Genomic DNA, 21,631 nt, shown 5'->3' on the forward strand with positions numbered 1-21,631 from the left:
AGATAGTTTCCGGTGGGTAGCCGCGTTGGCCTGTAGTAGAAGAGCAAGATTTGGATCTGGTAGCACCTTAAAGGCCAACCAGATTTCCAGGGTATGAGCTGTCAAGAGTCAAAGCTCCCTTCATGAGACATCTGAAAAAGGGAGCTTTGACTCTCAAAACCTCACACCCTAGAAATCTGGTTGGTCTCTAAGATGCTACTGGACCCGAACCTTCCATTCATTTAAGCATAGTTTGCCTAAGAAACTTTCCCAGTGGGTTGTGACTTCTATGTTTTAACAATCCAAAAGCTGGCAGAGGTATTGCTGCTGGTATTCCTAGTTGTACTCCACTGCAATTTTTGTAGGGGGCATATTACTCTATCCTCCCCACTCCAAAGGCATAAATCCAAAGTCCAGCATTTTATCCTCTACACTGCGCAGGCAATCTGGGGGGGAAAACACACCAAAAAACAGAAAATGTTTGATGGTTGTTGTGGGTTTTCCGGGCTGTATTGCCGTGGTCTTGGCATTGTAGTTCCTGACGTTTCGCCAGCAGCTGTGGCTGGCATCGTTCTCCGGCCGTGAAAGCCTTTGACAATACAGAAAATGTTTGCATAGCACATGCTTGCAAAGTGACTTTGCTTTCTAGTTTTCAGCCCATTGACTCCAGCTTTCTGAAGCAAACTTTGGATCTATGGCACTTAATTTGGGGGGGGGGTGTGGCTTGTAAGGGTTGTGCACACAGCTATCTAAGTATTTGGTGTAGAATCGAGAGAATTTGGGAAGACATATCTAATCATACCTTGGAATGTCTATTGTGCTCCATGCATAGCAGCAAACCTCTTGGGAGTTTGTTTTTACAAAAGAGAAAGCCCACCCAGGCACACTTTGAAGGAGCCAGTCCCCTTGCGACTTTCAAAACGAGGGTGTGTGTGTGAATGGATGAGACACAAGATGATGTGGAATACAGGCATGCATGTCTGATACGAGAACATTGTGCATTTCCAGGTTTTAAACCCTGTATATGGGAGCAGCTGGCATGCGGCGTTCCCCCCCCCCCCCCCAGCTTCAGAAGTCATGTCACAAGCCCCAGTTGCCCTTGGAAGATTTCTGGCCAGCAGTTTCAGGAAGGGGCTATGGCTCAGTGATAGAGCATCTTCTTGACCTGCAGAAGATCCTAAGTTCAGTCCCTGGCATCTCCAGTTAAGGATCAGGTAGTAGGTGATGTGAAAAACCTCTACCTGAGACCCTGGAGAGCCAGTGCCAGTCTGAGTAGATGAGGGGTGGGGAACCTTTTTTCCACCGAGGGCCAAGTTTATGTCCTGTCCCGCGTGGGAAGCACCCTTTCTCCCGCGTGTGTGACATCACTCCCGGAAATGACATCATGCAGGAGAAATGTCACACACATGGGAGAAAGGGCGCTTGTGTCCTCTTTCTCCCTGCTGCCACCATTGCAGCCCGCTTGCAGTGGTGGTGGCGGCAGCAGCAGCTCTGTCGCCAGTGCCAGCGCCTGCCGCTGCTGTCACCACCACTTGCTCTTGCACAGGCCGCTTTCACCAGTGCTGCGGGTCGCTCTTGGCGGCGGTGGCGGCAGCAGTTGGTGGTGCTAGCAACAGCAGGTGGCAGCAAGAGTGGCCTGCTTTCACAACCGCCTGCTCTCGCGATGCGCGAGGGCGCCCCCCCAGGGAGGGGGCACCCCAGGGAGCACACCCCCCACCAAGTGGGTAAGTGGGAGTGGGGGGGAAGGGTGAGATCGGGGGGATCCGCCCGCTGCATTTGCCCGCTGCACTACCGTTCGCCCCGCAGCTCTGCCCCTCGTCTCTCTCCGCAGGCCAGTCCTAAGGACTTCACAGGCCATATATGGCCCATGGGCCAGACATTCCCTGCCCCTGGAGTAGACAGTGCTGACCCTGATGGACCAGGAGTCTGATTAGGCAGCTTCATGTGTGTGTTCATGACTGCTGTCTTGCTGATGTGTGGAGGAGCCTCACCGTAGGCTCGGGACTTCTGACTTGCCCATGCCATTTAGGTCATGTGGAAAGAGCTCTTAATTGCGATTAAAGCTTGAGAAGAGCAACTGGCATATGGGAGTTTCAGATTTCAGTTCTGTTTGCAACTGGAGCATGTCAAGTCTTTACATTTCAGCAGCCTCTTGGTGGTGCAATTTCATGAGTTAGGCCGACAGGCGTAGATTTCCCTGTAGATGATGAGGTGGGGACCAATGTTTGGCATTACCCTTGTTTGGATAATGCCATTAAGACACGGCAAGAGTTCGAAGTGTAAGCTTTTGAGAGTCCGAGCTCCCTTCTTCAGACACCTTCTTCAGGCACATGGAGGTTTACGGAGTAATATCAACAGAAGGATTAGTGCCCTGCCTGTAGGAGCTTCTAGTCAAATTTTGCCAGCGGGGAAGAGAGCAAAAGGAAGAGAAGTGACCAGAGATGAGCAGGGACTTTGCTTTGGTTGGGATGGTGGCTTGGGGGTGTTGAGCCAAAGGACTGGTGGAAATGGTGCCTTTTGCAAAGAAGGCATCTCAAGCAGAAAGCGGGCCAGCAGGGGCCCTGGCGATCTCTGCCACTGAGCCTCGTCATTTAGTGCCCAGCTGGAACTCCCAGCAGGCCATTCTGCATGGCTGTTAGCATGGGCCCTCTTGGCCAGCGGGCATGGGGGACAACTGCACCAGGCAGCTTCCCTGACAAAGGGAAGGAAGAGAAAGAGTCAGGTGGGCGTGCCTGCCTGCCCCCTTTGGGCTTGGAAACACCGTACGTGCCTGTCCCAGAGCCCCACCTTGCATCTCCCTTTCTTGAGCCCACAGGTGGAGGGGTGGGCCCCATGGGGGGTGCAGTGATTCTGGACCCCCCCCCATTGTGGACTTTTACCAAGGCCTGAATCACTAAAAGAGCCCCTGGTTGTTAGTACCCGAAGATCAAATCTGTTAGTCACTGAAGCTTCAAAGGCTGCTGGCTGGAAAGAGAGGCTGGAAGGGCACAAAGCGACATGCTGGCACACAGGAAGCTTGGAGCAAGCGGTGCTGGGGAGAGCTCTCTGAGCGTAGCTGTTTTGCTTGTGGCATTGTATGCCTTTGCTTTGTTTGCCTTCCTCTGTGGTGGGTTGGGATCAGCGACTTGTGCCAGTCCTCTGGGTCTCTTTTGCTCTGCGGGTGCCAACTCCGCATTCATGCCATACTGTTGAATCTGGCTTGTTTGTGAAGCTGTTGGTAGGTAAATGGCCCAGCCATCGGGTGGGTGTGGGCTGGGTAGCCCTTCGGCTGCTTTGAACCCTCTAGCTTTCCTGTTTTCAGGGGCCCAGAATTGCTTCCAACGATGAGCTCTTTTTTGCTTCTTTCCATGTCCTTGCAGAGCATGGCTGGCAGAGGAGGGTAAAGGCCCCTCCCCGCATCGAGTGCCAATCCATCAACTCCAATTCCAGCAGCAGAATGGGGTGTTTTATTCAAGAGCTATTCAACAGCCCATTTACAGGGCAGGCGGAGAAGGAAAGAGAGAGCAAATCCAGAAGGGCCAAATCAAGACCAGCGGACGACACGGCTCAATCAACGTGCCCAAGACCTGTACCTCATTACGCTCAAAATCACACATCCGAGGGCAGCTCATAAAACCCACTTACTGGTGATTGAAGAAAGGCAAGGCAGAAAACTTCCACTGACCTTAGAGGAAGGAAATATCTCTTCCAGATACTCCTGTTTTTTTTCCACCGCAGAACCTTCTCCTACTGCCGCCCCCTTAGCTGGGTCTACATCGGCTCCCTGCTGCGTTCTTCTAAATGTTCTGTTTTCCTTTGCATAATCATGAGGATGTTGGTTTAATTTATTGCCAAAATTATGTAACCAAAAGGGTCATCCGTCTCCCCCTCTGCTGGAATCATGTTCCTAAAGCCTCCGTTACATGGGAGTTCATTGATTGCTAATTATAATTCTAATAAGGCGTTTGATTACTTTATAACAGTAACCTGCCATTGTACTGCACTGTCACCGAATACTGACAATTACGTCTTCTCAGTATCAGTAATAAAATTCGTTTTGTGAACTGGAGGGCGACTGGTGCCTAGTGTGTTCCGTTGTGCAGAGGAATGTATAAAGTTCTGCATTGGTGTAGTTTATTTTATTCAACTTACTAAACTCTGCATTCATGCCCTACATTAAATGGGACGCACTCCTACGCAGGCCCCACTGAAATGAATGGGAGCGCCTATTCATCTCCGCCACCTTGAATCTAAGGAAATGAGCTAGGATATAAATATTTTAAATACATTTAAATAAATAAACAGAGAAATCCTAAGCAGAGTTACTCCAATCTAACCCCATTGAAATCATTGGGCTTAGACTGGAGTAACCCTGTTTAAGATTTCACTGAAAATTTCCGTGCTGCTTACGCAGGAGTGCCTTAAGCCCTTAGATTTCGTGTTGTGGTGCCTCTCAGTTTCATCGTGTTCTCTGTATCGCGTAGTTATGAAATACGTTATAGTTTGGAGACGTGTTAGCAGTTCTGATCCTAAATAAGTTTTCCTAGAAGTGTCACCAAGTTTAAGAAGGCCTGGGCTTTAGGCACCTTTCTCGCCCTAAGGAAGTATAGTGGTAGGAAACAAGGCTTTCTTGGTGGAGGCTGCAGTTTTTTACAGCTCCCTTTAAAAAAAACAGCAACAAACTAGTGTTGAAATGTCTTGAGGACTTGACCGTATGCAGAATTATGCATGCCTTAGCCCACTGAAATTTCAGGATAAAACTGGGCTATTTTAGCTCTCCAGAGGCAAATTGTGGCACCCATCCCCTCTTTTTAGTTTTCAGGCAAACAAAACTCGTTAAAATTGGAGAACATAGCACGAAACTAGACAGAAATTCAGTGTTGTTTGTAGCAGCTGTAGAAAGTAGAAGTACCTCTCCCGTGGTTTCCCCCCAAGCATTCAGGGCAGGTTATACAGCATCCTCATTTTATTCATTATGATAGCATGATACTGCATTGGCTGTCAAGGAACAGTATAAACCACGGCTGCAATTGAAATCAGTTGCATTAACTCTCTTTGGTCCCACTAAATTGCAAGGGCAGTTCTGCCAAGCGCGAGATTCCACGATAGGAACTGGATGCCTTGCGCAAGATGCCATCTTTTTAGGCAACAGTGCCCACCCAGCTTAACAGAGTGGTCCTTTATCCCGTTATCTCAGTTTGCTTATTTTGGATCATCTCTCCTTTGCACCAAGCATTAATACACATCGCTTCGTGATTGCATCGGGGTCTCCAAAGGTTGGTTGGACATCCTGAAAAACCTGAGGCTTAGGCCAAGTTTAAGGAGTTTCCTGAAGCTGTGTGTGCTTCGCCCTTGGAGCTGTCGTTGGGTACAGTTGGGCAAAGATGTCTCTGTTGGCCCTTGCAGTTGGCAGACAATGTGAAGCCTAGCCGGATGCAAATGCTAGGAGGTTAGTGAGGGGATAGTAAAGGCAAAGGTTCCTCCAAGACTCCTACCCTGGACTTGTTCCTTGCTGTGGCACATCTCCTGGGGCTTGGCTTGGTCCCTAGATCTCTTGTTCTGCTGGCTGTGACACCAGTAAGAATAGGCATAGACATCGATAGGGAATCAGTGGTGCTAGTCATGATAACTGCAAGGAAGCACAGAGGCAGTATGCCCTCTGGGTCCAATTGGTGGGAGACAGCATCGGGGAACAGGCCTCTATGTCCTGTTTGTTAGCCTTCCTGGACAACTGATGGGCCACTGTTCAATGCAGGACGTTGGACTGGATACTGAACCACAGTTATGCACTACTTGCGTTCTTATGACCTAACTCTGGCTCCTCCTTTTCCTGTCATGTGACTTCCTGTCATGCTCTTGCAGCTTAGTGGACCCCAGATCTGGAAAGACTGCAGACCACAGCTCTGAAGCACGAATCAGATGTAGTCGAGCCTCAGACCTTATCCTACCCCAGCGTCCCCATTTTTTTTGCCCCTGAAGCTATCCTGTGCACTGCTTCTCTGTCCTCCTTTGAATTATCAGCAGTCCTTTTAAGCATGCAATCCTTTGTCCAGGGCAGGTGCAGAGATCTCATTTCTGACCAGGGATACGGAGCCAGTACTGCATTTCTGCTGAAACCACCTTTCACATCCATCCTCGGGACCTTTATCTGTTCTCTTGGCCTCGTAACGTAAAGATGCTTCAATTCGTCTTGGCGTTCCTTTGTCTTCTTTCTTCCCAGAGACACCCGATATTTAAAAGACGGTATGCGTCTTCAAATAGCAACTGGAAGGATAAATCTTGGCCGGTTGTCTGTGCCTCCTCTTATTTATTTACCTGTTCTAATTCCCTAATTGGCAACATTTGAACTGCATCAAAGTGTACAGTTGTATGTGCACCTGCAGATCTGATTGGTATTCAGAAGCGCTTCCAGGAGCTCTCTTGCATTAATTACGGAGATGCTTTGTGATTACAGTTTAATTGATAGTATTTCATTGTGTGTGTGTGTGTGTTAAGTGATGCAAAAACTGGAGGTGGGTTCTGAAGTATGAAAGAAGCTCTTCTGGTTTCAGCAGAGAAGAATCCTGCCCCAGGTCACATCAACTTGGCTCCCCAGGCAAAGCAACAAACACAAAAACGTCTTGTTTACACGGGGACTTGATGGAAGGCTTGCAAAACAGCTATCTTGCAAACTTCACCGCTGTGCTATTTTTTTATCGCAACTGGGAGCTAAGGCATTGTCAGCGCCATTCTGTACTTGTCTTTGGCAAGAAGACATTGCTGAAAAAGGAAAAAATAGGAGTTCAACAACCAGATGATGATACACAACCAGAGAAGAGTAGTTTTAAGGGCCAGTTTTGCCAGATGCTTAAATTACTTGTGATGACTGAGCCGAATATTCTCCATGTTTGATTTTCACCTCAGAAGCGGTAATTTGAATGCTCAGCGTTCAGTCAGTCATTTGATTTCTAAAATATTGTTAATAAAAGCTGAAAGTAGCAGTGATGAGCTGTCTTGGTATGGGAATTCTAAAGAACGGGTGCCACCACTAGGTAGGCCCTGTACCTTAACCTAGTGCTAATAATTAGTTTAGTTACCACCAGGGGTCATTTCATAGAAAAAGAGCTGGAGGAATTCATTAGCATAACTCATTAGCATAACTCATTAGCATATGCCACACCCCTTGCAATCACCGGAAATGTGTTGTTAGCATAACTGATTTGCATATGCCACACCCCCTGACATCACCTATCCTGGCTGTTTTGGACCCAATCCTGGCCATTCAGGGCTGAAATTGGGCCCAAAAGGGGTCCAAAATGGTCAGGATCGGGCCGCTGCTGAGTGGGAGAGTGAGCCACCACCCGTCAGAGGGCCAATCTGGGCCGTTTTAGCCCCAATCCAGGCCAAAACAGGCCCCAAATGGCTAAGAGTCAGGTGGGCTGGGCCACCTGACATGTGACCTTTTTGGGGAACTACCGGAACTGTGTTCCGGCACGTTCCCCCTCAAAATGAGCCCTGGTTACCACCATAAGCAAGGCCTTCAGATTATGTCTTTAGTGTGTGTGTGGGGGGGGGGGGTTGAGGTGCTCCTTAAAGTATGTTTAACCCCAACTAACAACCTTTGAGGAACTTGCTCCTAAGGGGTGCAAGCACCCTACACATGCTGAGTAGGGTTTTGGAGCTGTCTCACAGGAGTCAGTTGAGTCCCCTGCCCCCCTCCCATTGCCTCACTACCCATCACTCAACATCGGAGCCATTCACCTGAAGGCAGACCCTCCGGTCTGTCCTGCCACCATGCTACAAGCTGATTCTCTTCCAAGCATCCACATACAGTTTTGGAGGAACTTGCCAAACAGAGAAAGTGAGAGCTCTACCAATACCTAGGAAACACTTCTGTGCAGTGGCCATGCAGAATCATACCCAAGCTCATTTTCATGGCTGCTGCTCCTCACATTGTGAGGACAAGTGTCATGATGAGGAGAGTTTGTTTCTTTGTGAGAAGGAAGCAGTAGAGGCTTAATAGCAACTTGTTGTAATATCTGAAAAGCAGGAGCTGTGTGGAAGAGCAGGAAGGCATCTATGCAGAGGGTGCCATTTTTACAAAACAAAATCCATTCCCCACTGTCCTCAGAGACCCCCCACCCTGCCTGCTACGAAGTCCCCATTTTCTGTTTGCTTTACTAGTTACTTCCCAGCTCTCCAGTCCTTACCCAAGCAAATCAGGTAGTGTTAGTAGCTACTAGCTGTGTGTGTGTGATGTGCCATCAAGTCGCCTCCAACCTATGGTGACCCTCTGAATGAAAGACCTCCCAAACATCCTATCATCAACAGACTTGCTCAGATCCTGCAAACTGGAGGACGTGGCTTCTTTTATTGAGTCAAGCCATCTCATTTTAGGTCTTCCTCTTTTCCTACCGCCTTCCACTTTTCCTAGTGTTACTGACTTTTCCAGAGAATCTTGTCTTCTCATAAAGTACGATAGCCTCAGTTTCACCATTTTAGCTTCTAGGGAGAATTCAGGCTTGATTTGATCTAGTACCCAGTTATTTGTCTTTTCTGCCATCTGTGGTAACCGCAAAACTCTCCTCCAGCACCACATTTCCAATGAGTCAATTTCCTTCCTGACAGCTACTAGCTACCATCCCTGAAAAACCATTAAAGAAACTGCGCGGCTGCAGGCCACAACTGGCAGGCTCCGGGGTCCAGTTTGCCTGAAGCACCTCCCCTTGGCCTCAAGACAGTTGCCCTGTTTGCATGCTACAGTGAACTCACATACAATCTTCATATGGCACACCCTTGGTTTTTTATATGAGTAATCCTTACGTTACGCTGAACACTTGTACAGCTGCGTGTGTGATTTAAATCCCACATTTACCCAGATACTGACGCCAAGTTTCATTTGTCAAGTGAAATACACATTGGCTCTTACAAACAGATGTACACACATACATTAAGGTTCTACATGTGCTCACTATAGAAAGTGAACATGGCTAGAGAGGGGCAGGGGCTGCACTTTACCCTGTTCCACTTGCTTTCCCTTAATTCCCTTCTGAGATGTGAGCCAAGTTGGCATGACCTCCTTTTGTAAGCGTTTTAAAGGCCCTACCCAGGCCTGGGGCATTCCCAGTGGCCTCCCTGTACCCAGAAGCCTTATGAGGGCGTGGCCAAACTTGTAAGGGACCAATAGCACCTTCTGAACAATCTCCGTTCATGTTCTCTTTCCCCGCCCCCAGGGTGAAGCTTCCAGACAGCTGACTGTCAGCTGGCTGTCCACGGACCAGTTGACATTGACTGGGTGACTCTTAAGTGGCCAGCCACCATTGATCCTTTCCAGGGTACATCCATGGTCTTCCTGTGGGCTTGACAATGCCGAATGCCCCAAAGCAGCAATTCCGATGTAGTCTCTCTCCGCTCACAGACACTCCCTGACAGAAATATTTTAACTGTCAATACTACAAAACACTGATAGATGGATCTCTGTTTTTGCTGGATGCTACACAATAGCAGAAATGGACAACCAGCATTATTGAGTGATACGTGGCCTTTCCCCATGAAGAAAAGCTACAGACTCTGGACAGAGGGATTTATTTATTTATTTATTTATTTATGTATTTATTTATTTCCTGCCTTCTCTGCGAGTGGGCTCAGGGCAGCTTACAACATAAAATATACATTGAAACATCAAAAAAAAACACCCAAATTAACAAACCAAATCCAGGCACCTCTAACAGTACGCCACTACTATAAAGCTGCAATAAAAACCATGTGCACAGCCATAATACAAGGCCCAGGGTGGTTGCAGGGGGGGCATGGTGGTCAGGGTATAGAAAAATTTACTGGGTCTCAGCCAAAGGCCTGTCAGAACATCTCTGTTTTGCATGCCCTGTGGAACTGTAACAGGTCCCGCATGGCCCAGCTCTCCAGTGGGAGTGTGTTCCACTAGGCCAGAGCCAGGGCAGAAAAGGACCAGCAAGAGCTGCTTACCCACAGAGCACAAAGCCCTGTGGGGGACATACAACAAAAGAGTCTGTGATAGAGGTCATGAAAATTGCGCATGGTGTGCAGAGAATGGATATAGAGAACAATTAATCTCTATATCCAATTAATCTCCCATTAATACTATACCCTATGGAAGGGAGTGGCAACGGATTGAAGGCAGACAAAAGGACTATGATCCCTCACTCAGTGGAGGTTTGCTTGTGGAATTCATTGCTGTAAGATGAAGTGATGTCCACTGATGTGGATGGATTTAAATGGGAATTGGACTCTTGTATGGAGCACAGGCTATTAGCCGCAATCAGTGAATGGAACTTCTGGGTTCGAAGGCAGAATGCCTTCAATTGCAAGGAGTTGGGGGGGCAGTTAGAGGAGGTCAGTTTGTGGGCCTCTCTGGGCCATCTGACTTTTGGAAGCTGATGCTGGACTAAATGGTACTTGGTCTGATCCAGCAGGACTACTCTGATGTTCTCAGTATGTTTGGCTGGAGGCTAGTGACCTTGGAGTGCTTACCTGACAATGTCAGCTTGCTGGCCGTACCACTTGGGGAAGATCCGACGCCACCCCTTCTGATGATAGTCTGCAAGGGTCATAGGAAGAAGCTGTCGATTCAGTACACAGGACTCGGGCCAATTAGATTCTAAGGAAGAGAAAACTGGCTTCTACGTGCCTCTTCGCCAATGATGCTTGGTATAAAACATTCTTTGTGTGAGCAGTGCATTTCCGTAGCCTCCCCTTGGCCCCCCATCCCTCTGGAAGATGGTGTGTTTTTCTAACTTTGCAAAGAGAGCAATTTTCTAAAAAAAACTTTGAAGGTAACCTCTGCTTCAAATTAAAAAATAAAAGGGTATTTGCATACTATCTTTAATATTCAAAGAGAATTGCTGACAAGGTTGGCTTTGGTGGCTTTGTCCCTGTAAAAGGGTCATGCATTTGGGGAGAGGAGAGGAATTTCTGACCCAAGCATTGACACCCCCCAGCTGAGGTTCCGTCTGTCGGAATGAAATGTCACCTCTGGAAACGAGAAGCTCTTCGAGTTTGAGGGACCAGCTGTGGAGGATTCCCCCTCCCGTTGCATACTTCAAGAAGAAAAAAAATTATGTCGCCATCTCCTTAGAATCTGTTGAGGAAGCTAAAATCTTCCTCGTTAGTATTCCCCCCGCCCCATCTAAATAAATTGTGGAGGAATTGGAGAAGCATTGATCATTTAGAAATCCCTTAAGTTTGCCATCTTCTGGCTGGCAGGAGATGGAGGGCACCACAGAGCTTCCAGTTTGAGTCCTTGGTGCCTAGGAGAGGCCAATGACAGGCCTTGACCTGAAGGGAGAAGATGAGGCTGCTACCCAAATAGGAGGTCTCCTGTTTGTTGGGGGAATTAGCATAAAGGAGACAGGTGAGAGGGGGTAACTTGGAATCTCCACCAATGTTTACGGGGATTATTCCCTTAGAGAACTCTCAAATAAATCAGGCAGATGTTCAACCAGAAAGGCTTTTTGTTAAAGAGAAATAAAAGGCAAACGTACAGAAAACTACACACAGCACACATACAAGGCTAACTAAGCAGATCAAGGAGGAAAATGGAAGCAATTTCAGAGAGGGCAATAGTTCCCAGTTTCGAAGAGCAGAGGTCCAGGGAGACATCAGCAAAATGACTAGCGTTTCACAAGAAAGGGAAGGGAGGAGGGCCAAATGAATTTGGGGGTGTATGAATAGCTCTGGAACACACAAACACGGCATGTGGCTAGGGAGCCCAGTTATTGGGTGTAATGCTTCCTGAGGCAAGCTGACATTTTTGCCCCCAAAACAATGGCTTGATGGCTGTCTCCGGAGGTGGACAAAAGTTAGGAGAAGTTTAATGATGGACGTCTTAAGTGTACAAAGGTGCTTGATGACCCAGCAAGTACCGGATAGGAAATGCTCCCAGGTTTGGAATGTTTAATCAAGGTAAGTAATTAAGGGGAAGGGAAATTGGGAGTGGATGAGATGAGTCCGGTGTTGCTCTTGGGAGGCCTCAATTGTTCTGGGTTATGCATCTCTCTGGGGCATGGAGGGATATCAGTCAGGCAGTCAACCTGATGTACCTTCTGGTATTTTTCCAGGCTCCCGCCTGGCTGGCATCCACTGTGGGCCAGGCTGTGCCTTGTGCTTATGGCATATGGAGGAGGGACATTTAAGATATTCCATCCATTAACTGCCATCTTTGAGTGAGAAAGTGACTGCTAACAACATAAGGGACTGTGGAGGAGAAGCCATCTCTCTTCCCTGGCAATAGCTCTGTTGTGAGAACATTCCTGTTTTATGAACAGAGAACTCAAGCAGCAACTTTCGAGGCTACCTAATATATTCGTGATTGTGTAAAAATTAGAACCCAAAACTCCCGAAGTCTTGGGGCGATGTCTCAGCTGTAGGGTTCCATTGGAGCTGATTGCAACAAAGCGGAGGGGGAATGTGAACTCTCCAATGCAAACTAGAAAAGAAGCATCTTTCCTTGTAGGGCGAGAGAGGAATAAAAGTAGTGCTTTTATTAAGAAAAATAAAATCTCAAGTTGTTTTGTTTCAATCTAATAAAAGCCTCCGAGGAATATTCACTCTTCTGGAAAGGGGTAGGGGGAAAATCCCATTTGCAGCCATATGTGTTAAATACGCTGGAGGTGATAATTAAAGCAAATTAATCAACAATCAGCAGAAATGAGCCTAGAAGCAGGGAAGAGGAGAACAGGCCTAAAATGACTACTTCGGAGTAAGCCCAGCATGTGTTCCTAATGGGGCAGCTGAGGGTGACATAAATGTCATGGTGACGGGAATGGATTTCTATCCATGTTCAGTGTGTGTGTGTGTGTTTTTCCTAGCCACAATAGCCCATTCTCTAGACCTTTTGAGCGCTTTGAATTTTGCCCTAAAGGCCATCCAAGCAGCCGTCTTGGAGGAGGTAGCCCAGGAATGCGACTGGAGTGGAAGGGTTCAGTTGCAAGATGGGGGTCCTCTCCAAGGAAGCTCAGCGACCCACACTGTGGAACAGTTGCAGAAAAGAATGCCTGCTCCGGAGACCCTTGGTAATTAGAGAGGCAATTAGTTTTGGTAATTATGGAGGTAATTAGTTTGATTCTCTCTCCAGCCAGTGACTGCAGCTCAATGGCTTCCAGCGCTCTTTGGCTGTGTGGAAGGGGCCTGTTGCCCAGCTAAGCAGATGCGGAAGTTAACTCCTTTGGGTCTGGCCTGCTTTGCGACTGAATGGCTTATTAAAGACTGGCAATTCTGAGCCCAAAAGGCAAGTTCCTCTCCCTTTCAGTTGTGCTTCTCTGGAAATGCATAGAAATCTTGTCTCTGTGTAGAATTGTGAGGGCGTCAGAGAAGGAGGATACGGGATGGAGACGATGCTTCGAGGCAATCTTCATGCAGTAGCGGAGGGTGGGTGGGATATTTTTATACTGGTCATTAATGAATTGCTACATACCGTTTCTCTGTTTATGAAGGCAAATAAACCTAACCAGGTGCAGAATGCATCCTAAAAACAAAGACGGAAAAAGATAAAGCATGTTGTAAACGTATGTTTTAATTGAAAATATTTAATAAATTTGGTTCTGAAAATTAAACAACCGTTTTTTTAAAAGCAACGTACTTAACAAAAATATGCAATATGCAGTCATGGAAATAGATTGATATAAATCTCAGCCTTCCATTCGTAGTCAATATACATTACCTGGGTACACTTATGGGAATATTATTTCCAGTGTTCCATGTACTTAAAATTTAAGGTACATGGGATATTGGAAATAACATTCTTTTTTTTTTTGCACTGCCCAGTCTCTTGACCCTTGCCCAGTGTTCTTTCTCCTTCTCTGGCTTCTCTAGAACCCCTCAAATATTCAAGAATCCCCAATTGGCCCATAATTTGTGACAAAAGGTGCCCTAAATTACGCCTCTATTCCCTTCTCCCCTTCCAGTCAGACCTTCACTGGATTGGAGCAAAGACCTGGAATCTATTTTTAAATTCCAGGGCTCAACCCAGTGAATGTGAATTGACAAAATTGCACCTCTGAACATGCGCAGAGTACATTCTCTCCCGAGGTGATCACAGCTTATGCTCAGGTGAAAAAGTAATACACGATCCTGCCTTCTACCAAGTTGCTGTTGTCTGGTTGATAACGGCTCTCCAGTACCTCAGGCAAAGAGAGGCTTTGATATCATTGACTATTAGATCTTTTTAACTGGAGATAATGGGGAATGAGTCTTCTACATGCAAAGAAAGATGATCTGCCATGGAACCACAGCTGAGCTGCAGGCCCCTCATCCTTATGTCTACCCTGTGGTGGTAGTGGTAGTGATACAGCATACTTCTTGAGGTAATAAATCTGAGACATTGTTGGATTATCCCATTTCATAGTCCTGGTTCGCACATGCACAATTACTGATGGATTTATCCTCATCAGTTTGGTGTAGTGGTTAAGAGCGGCAGGATTCTAATCTGGAGAGCCAGGTTTGATTCCCCACTCCTCCACTTGAAGCCAGCTGGGTGACCTTGGGCCAGTCACAGCTTCTCGGAGCTCTCTCAGCCCCACCCACCTCACAGGGTGTTTTGTTGTGGGGATAATGATAACGTACTTTGTAAACCACTCTGAGTGGGTGTTAAGTCATCCTGAAGGGCAGTATGTATATTGAATGTTGTTGTTATTGATTATTGATATTGACGTGCATGAACAGACTGTATTGCAGAAAATGCTGCCGTTGAGGGTAGATGCTAGTTCTACCTGCGGCACGTCTTCTGTGAGGACTCAGACCTCCGTCTTGCCTGAGGCAGTGGATTGTTCCATTTCAGACATCAGGTCTGATCTCCTGACTACCGCAAGCCCCTCACGTATTTCCATGCAAAAAGAGAATTAAATCAGCTCAGGATCAAAACCGGACTTAGAAAAAAAAATCCTGAGCATGAACGATTTTTCAGATGTAATTTTTTTTCCTCGTACAAAAACCCCATCTGAAAATTAATTGCCTCCAGAGCAACACGTCTATGAAAGCGCTCTGACACAAACTTGATCATTTTTTTCGGTAATGAGAACAATACGTAACCCAGATTTCTTTTCAAGGATTCGGGCGACTGCACAAGAGCCAAGCGCTGTTCTTATATAAAAATATATTCAGGGGTATTTTGTTCCCTGCTTCCTGGAGAGACGAAAGTCTTCTGCGCAAAGTTATTGTTGGCTTAAACTTCAGCTTCTGTTCTGCTGCAATTCCTCGCTCCCCTTTGGTGTGCTTTGTTTTTTAAGACGGGGTTGCTCCTGCGTTTGGGCTCGGAAGACTCTGGGGACAGGGAAACCAAACGTTTGTGCAGATTGCCACCAAGTTCCTCTGCAGCATCTCTTTTGTTCATGTTCTCCTTTGTGCAATTAGAGTAGGAAATGGGTAAGAATCAACCCATATCCCAAACCTTCAGAACGCTTCCCCTTCCTCCCCAGGAAGCGAAGAGGCCCAAAGTTCGTGGGATTCACTGCCCGTTTTTTAAATCATTGTCCTACTAAATCACAGCTCTTCTGTAGTCAGCTGATGCGGGATATGAATGAGAACTATGCTGAAGTTGTTTCATAGAATCATAGGGTTGGAAGGGATCTCTAGGGTCATCTAGGGTCCAACCCCCTGCGCAGCGCAGGAAATTCGCAACTACCTCCCCCCCCCCCACACACACACTCAGTGACCCCTGCTCCATGCCCAGAAAATGGCAAAACACCTTCAGGATCCCTAGCCAAGCTGGCTTGGAGAAAATTGCTTCCTGACCCCAAGGTGGCGATCAGCATTACCCTGGGCATGTAAGAAGAGGCCAGGAGAACTAAGCACTGATGCAACCCTTCCTGCCCTCCCTCTCATGATCTGCCTAAGTTCACAGAATCAGCATTGCTGTCAGATGGCCATCTAGCCTCTGCTTAAAAACCTCCCAAGAAGGAGAGCCCACCACCTCCCGAGGAAGCCTGTTCCACTGAGGGACCGCTCTGACTGTCAGGAAGTTCTACCTGATGTTTAGCCAAAAACTCTTTTGACTTAATTTCAACCCGTTGGTTCCAGTTTGACCTTCTGGGGCAAGGGAAAACAACTTTGCTTGCCTATCTTTTTTTTTTTTGCAGGGGGAAGGGGACTTCCACTAATCTAAAAGTACGCAAACTTTCAGATTGCACACAATTCTTCAGGCTGAATGAAAAGGTAGCGCAAGGCACATTATGGCTGCCATGTGAAGGCTGTGGTTGATGAATCCTCAAGATAATTTTCATTGTGGATTGAGGAGTTTAGACGTGGTGTCTCAGCATATGCCAAAATGGCTTATTGCTTTGTAGGAGATCCCAACGTTCTCAGGTTCGACTAAGATCTGACCTGGAAGTTTCCTAATCTGTATGATCAATTTCTTTTCTGGTGGTCTACATGAAGCTGCCTTCCATTGAATCAGACCTTCAGTCCATCAAGGTCAGTATTGACTAGACATGGGCACGAACAGAAAAAAAACTAACATGGTGTTTGTTGTTCGTTGCCATCCACGCACAATGAACATTGACGAACATAACCTGTTCATTAATATGTTCGTTGTTCATGGGGGCCAGCAGGCTCTCCTCCAGCCATTAAGATTCCTACCGCACCACTCCCAGAAACGCTACCTGAACAGGCACTAGGAAAGGTACCAATAATAAATAATAGCTTGGCCCAGAGCTTGGCAGCAGCCCTGGAACTTGAAGGGGTAGATCCCTACCACACCACTCCCAAAAACCTGACCTGAGCAGGCAGCAGGAAAGGTACCAATAATAAATAATAGCTTAGCTCCAGAGCCTGGCAGCAGCCCTGGAACCGGAAGGGGTAGATCCCTACCGCACCACTCCCAGAAATCTTATCTGAGCAGGCAGCAGGAAAGGTACCAGTAATAAATAATAGCTTGGCCCAGAGCCTGGCAGCAGCCCTGGAACTTGAAGAGGTAGATCTCTATCCCACCACACACAAAGAAAATTCAAGCTCCAATGCACTCTCCCTGTCTCTCTCTCAAAATGCCAACAGCAACTGTCTCTCCCTCTCCACTGTCTGCAAATTAAACCAGAGCTAGGAGCCCCCCTCCCCCCTGCTCTTTGCTTCCTTGTAACAAATTTGGAGCTCCACACTTGAAAGGAAGACCTGCCTATCAAGCCAAATTGGGCTTAGATTGGGGTTTCCAGGGCAACAGCAGGAGCTCAGACAGAGTTCAGGCAGTCCCTGCCTCCGGTTGCCAAGGGAATTGATTGCAGGTGCCAGATTGTCTGGCTTGACGAACAGCAACGAACAGCAACGAAGGAGGGTTGCAACGACCACCTGTTCGTTTAGAATGGGGCCTCACAAACAGCTTGTTCAGGAACAGCTGATTAGGCTGTTTGTGGCTTTTTAAAGTTTGTATCGCTGTTTGTGCCCATCTCTAGTACTGACTACTCAGACTGGCAGCATCTCTCTAGGGTCTTAGGCAGAAGTCTTTCTCATCACCTATTGCCAGATCCTTGCAATCAGAGATGCCAAGGATTCAACCTGGGACCTTCTGCATGCCAAGCAGATGCTTTGCCACTGAGCCAGGGCACCTCCGCACATTGCTGCCTGGAGGATGAAGAGGCAGTGTAGTTCTCCCACTTTCTCCATCATACCCAGAAGCAGCCCATTGGCTCTGTATGATCTGGCATTGGCTAGAAATGCTTCCATGCCGGGTCTGGGCCTTGGCACAAGCAACCTCTAGATGCTCAGCTTCCTAGCTCGCACCAGCTGTGAGCCACCGTATTCATCTTGCATTTTCTTCCTCTTCGGTCCAGACTCCTTTTGAGTTCCACTGTCTCGGCTCCAGCTCCGATCTGCAATTGAGTTTACCTCTATTCCCGCCCTGCAGTGAGACTGTACCTCCCTTCCACCCAACTCCAGTTCCAAACCTGCCAAGGCTTGGATTTCGGTAGCCTGGTGCTAACATTCCTCAGAGGACAGGATCACGGGACTCTGGATAACATGTGCGTTGGCCTTCTGCTTGGAGGATGGAGGAAGAAGCGCCAAGGGAAAGATGCTCCATCTCTTCTCCAGGCAGCCTTGGTGTTTGTTCTTCCACTGATGTTTTCCCCCCAGTGTGATGTAGTGTTCGCAAATGACACTGTTAAGAGTGAGATGAGGGGACCCTGTTGTTACATCTGTACTCTTACGAGTTTAAGTGATTCCATTACGAGGGCATCCTGGAGCTCAATCCGGCTCTTAAATGCCATCTCCTAACACCAGATCTTCAAAGAGTAAATTAGACTCCCTGTTTTCTTGGCTGCAATTTCCCATAAGACCACCACAGGTGCGTGTGTGCGTGTGTGCATCTGCTTCTGGAATTAGTCTTCATTTGCTTCTCCCCTATGTCTTTCAATATGTTTTTAACAGGACATAATTCTGGGCTTCTCATTTGCTTCTCCCCTATGTCTTTAAATATGTTTTTTTAACAGGACATAATTCTGGGCTTACCCCCTCCAAGATGCCGAGCCTAGTCCTTTGATGTTCTAAATTGTAGAAGCGGCTTCCCAAGGAGGATGTGTCTTGGTTCCCATGTCCTTTGTTCAGCATCTCTTCCTTCTTTTGATTCCAAAGACTTGCTGCCAGGTAAGAGGGAGCACACAGGCTATCTTCAGTTGACTGATGCTCCTGAGCTATAACTTGGCATAAGAATTTATTGCAGAGGCTATCACTGCAGTTAAATCTGATTTGGGATACTAACTTTTCTACAACCTTAATGTACCATTCCTGTCTTTGATGAGATTTTTAGGCTGTATACCTAGCCAGAAATTGACATTTTATTGATTTGAAAACAGACCTTTGTTCTTCTGCCTGTCCCAACCAGTAAACATGCTGTTGGTTAAACATAAATTGGTGTTCTGATTTGTATTTTAACAGGCTTAAGTAGCTGCCAGTTATGTTCTTACTGGTTAAGCTACTGAAAAAAAGGCTATTATCTGTGAAGGAGCCCTGACCTGGATAGCCCAGGTGAGCCTGATCTTGTCAGATCTCAGAAGCCAAGCAAGGTTGGCCTTGGTTAGTACTTGGATGGGAGACCTCCAATGAAGACCAGGGTTGCAGAAGCAGGCAATGGCAAACCACCTCTGACAGTGTCTTGCCATGAAAACCCTACCAGGGTCACCATAAGTCAACTCTGAGTTGAGGGCGCTCTCCACCACCATCAGTGAAGGAAGTAGTGCTGAGACAGTTGAGAAAATCGGAGAGGGTAAAATTTCTTCCACAGAACTCTTAGCAGAAGAGAGTGCCCCTGGAGGAATTGGCCCCAGTTGGCTTTCTTGGGTATTTTCACTGCTCAGAAGTGGGTGTTGAATTGCAAGGTTAATTCAGTCCAGTGGCACCTTAGAGACCAACAAGATTTCCAGAGTGTAAGCTTTCTAGAGTCAGAGCCCCCTTCTACCTTTGACCCTCAAAAGCTTATACCCTGGAAATCTTGTTGGACTTTAAGGTGCCACTAGACTCAAATCCTGCTATTCTACTGCAGACTACCCACCTAAAACTATCCTGATTTAAAATAAATTTAGGGGGGCAGCTGTAAAACTAAAGTATAAATCCCATTGCAGTCCAAATTCCTTGTTATGCCTGAGGCTGCTGGTAAGAAAGGCAGATATTTTCTACCCTCACCAAAATCCATGACTGTCAGATTATCAGAAAGAGAAGGAAAAATCGAAGGTGCAGTGGGAAATTATATTTGATTTATAATTGTAGAGGATAGACGGCTACCTTAAAGATCCCCCGACGAAGCAGCATACGAAATGTGTAGGGATCTACAATTATAAATTAATTTCCCACTGCACCTTTGGTTTTCCCTTCTCTTCATAGATTCTGTATTGGTGCAGCCCCTATCTTCTTTTTATCAGATTACCAGCAATGTTGCTTCTCTTTTTTGGAGCAAACATAACTTTCTATAATATTTTTATGTCCCTTGGTAAGAATGAGTACGACTTTTTGAGGTTGGTATACAGAAAATAATCTTGTAGACTGTGTATGCTTGTGTTGCAAACTTGTAACATGAAGCTTGGTGAGTTTACTATGAATTTCCCCACATTTTGGTGCAGTAATTTCTCAGTTTCTGGGAAATTTAACATCTTCATCCAAATTTGTATTGACTATAGTTGAAGCCTCCCAATAGGAATTTTGGTGCAAATCTATTCGAAAGAACAGCATTGTTCTCAAAAGTGGGGATCAATTTTCTACCCAGGAATTTACGATTATGGGTATTTGAACATATCTACTTATTACCCATAGATGAACTTTACATGTGCCAAGTTTAATCATCCAAGCTCATGTAAGAAGCAGCTATTTATAAAACATAACATTGCTTGTGCTCTTAGCTTGGTTTTCTTCCAATATTTTTCAGATGAAAAAATATTAACACTTGTTTTGCATTCCATGAACATGTGACTCAACAACTAGAAGTATCAAGAGAACCACTTTTACTGGGATCTGGTAGCTGGCCTAATCCACTGTTCTTCATGACCACAAGATTGCCATAGATCACAGTATGTGGCAGGTAGTTTCTGAAAAATCTGGAGAATTGAGTTTTAAAATCAGGCAAGTCGTTGACTTCATACTTCAGGCCGAAGGCATAGATATTGTGCTTCCATAGTAGTGTGAATGCTTAATTGCTTTCACGTGCACATATTTTGAGATTGTACTGCATCATGAGTTTTGTAGTCTTAAAGTTTCCATTCTTTTAACTGAACTAGGGAGCAAGTGTATTGAGGAGAAAAGTTCATAATTTTTTCATTCCATGAACATGTGACTCAACAACTAGAAGTAACAGGAGAACTACTTTTACTGGGATCTGGTAGCTGGCCTAATCCACTGTTCTTCATGGCCACAAGATTGCCATAGATCACAGTATGTGGCAGCATGGAGTCAGGTAGTTTCTGAAAAATCTGGAGAACTGAGTTTTAAAATCAGGCAAGTCGTTGACTTCATACTTCAGGCCGAAGGCATAGATATTGTGCTTCCATAGTAGTGTAAATGCTTAATTGCTTTCACGTGCACATATTTTGAGATTGTACTGCATCATGAGTTTTGTAGTCTTGAAGTTTCCATTCTTTTAACTGAACTAGGGAGCAAGTGTATTGAGGAGAAAAACTCATAATTTTTTCATTCCTTGAACATGTGACTCAACAACTAGAAGTAACAAGAGAACCACTTTTACTGGGATCTGGTAGCTGGCCTAATCCACTGTTCTTCATGGCCACAGGATTGCCATAGATCACAGTATGTAGCAGCATGGAGTCAGGTAGTTTCTGCAAAATCTGGAGAATTGAGTTTTAAAATCAAGCAAGTTGTTGACTTCATAATTCAGGCAGAAAGCATATTGTACTTCCATAGTAGTGTAAATGCTTAATTGCTTTCATGTGCACATATTTTGAGATTGTACTGCATCATGAGTTTTGTAGTCTTAAAGTTTCCATTCTTTTAACTGAACTGGGAAGCAAGTATATTGAGGAGAAAAGCTCATAATTTTGAATGGGATATCTTGGTGTGAGAAGGTGGTGGTAATATTGTGACACTGTTTGAAATTACTGAATGTCATGAAAGGTTACGATAGTGCAAGAATTCCAATATAAAATGGACAGAAAATGCCATGTTTGTGAAAACTTTAAACACTGATAATGTCTTGAGTGAAAAGTTTATTGGATTCAGTGGATTTAGTAAATTT

General features: G+C 46.1%; 1 protein-coding gene across 1 annotated transcript in view; it reads left to right on the forward strand.

Moving 5' to 3' along the window:
• The window catches only part of CHCHD3 (coiled-coil-helix-coiled-coil-helix domain containing 3), a 262,616-nt gene extending 258,589 nt beyond the window's left edge, over window positions 1–4,027 (forward strand). Inside the window, exon 8 of the mRNA XM_054988628.1 lies at window positions 3,339–4,027. Within this exon, the coding sequence (XP_054844603.1) occupies window positions 3,339–3,362 (24 nt within the window). The 3' untranslated portion in view covers window positions 3,363–4,027. The remainder of the gene's footprint in view (window positions 1–3,338) is intronic.
• Window positions 4,028–21,631: the final 17,604 nt, after the last annotated feature.

Source organism: Eublepharis macularius, chromosome 9 (assembly GCF_028583425.1).
Source record: "Eublepharis macularius isolate TG4126 chromosome 9, MPM_Emac_v1.0, whole genome shotgun sequence".
In the NCBI taxonomy this organism is placed as follows: Eukaryota; Metazoa; Chordata; class Lepidosauria; order Squamata; family Eublepharidae; genus Eublepharis; species Eublepharis macularius.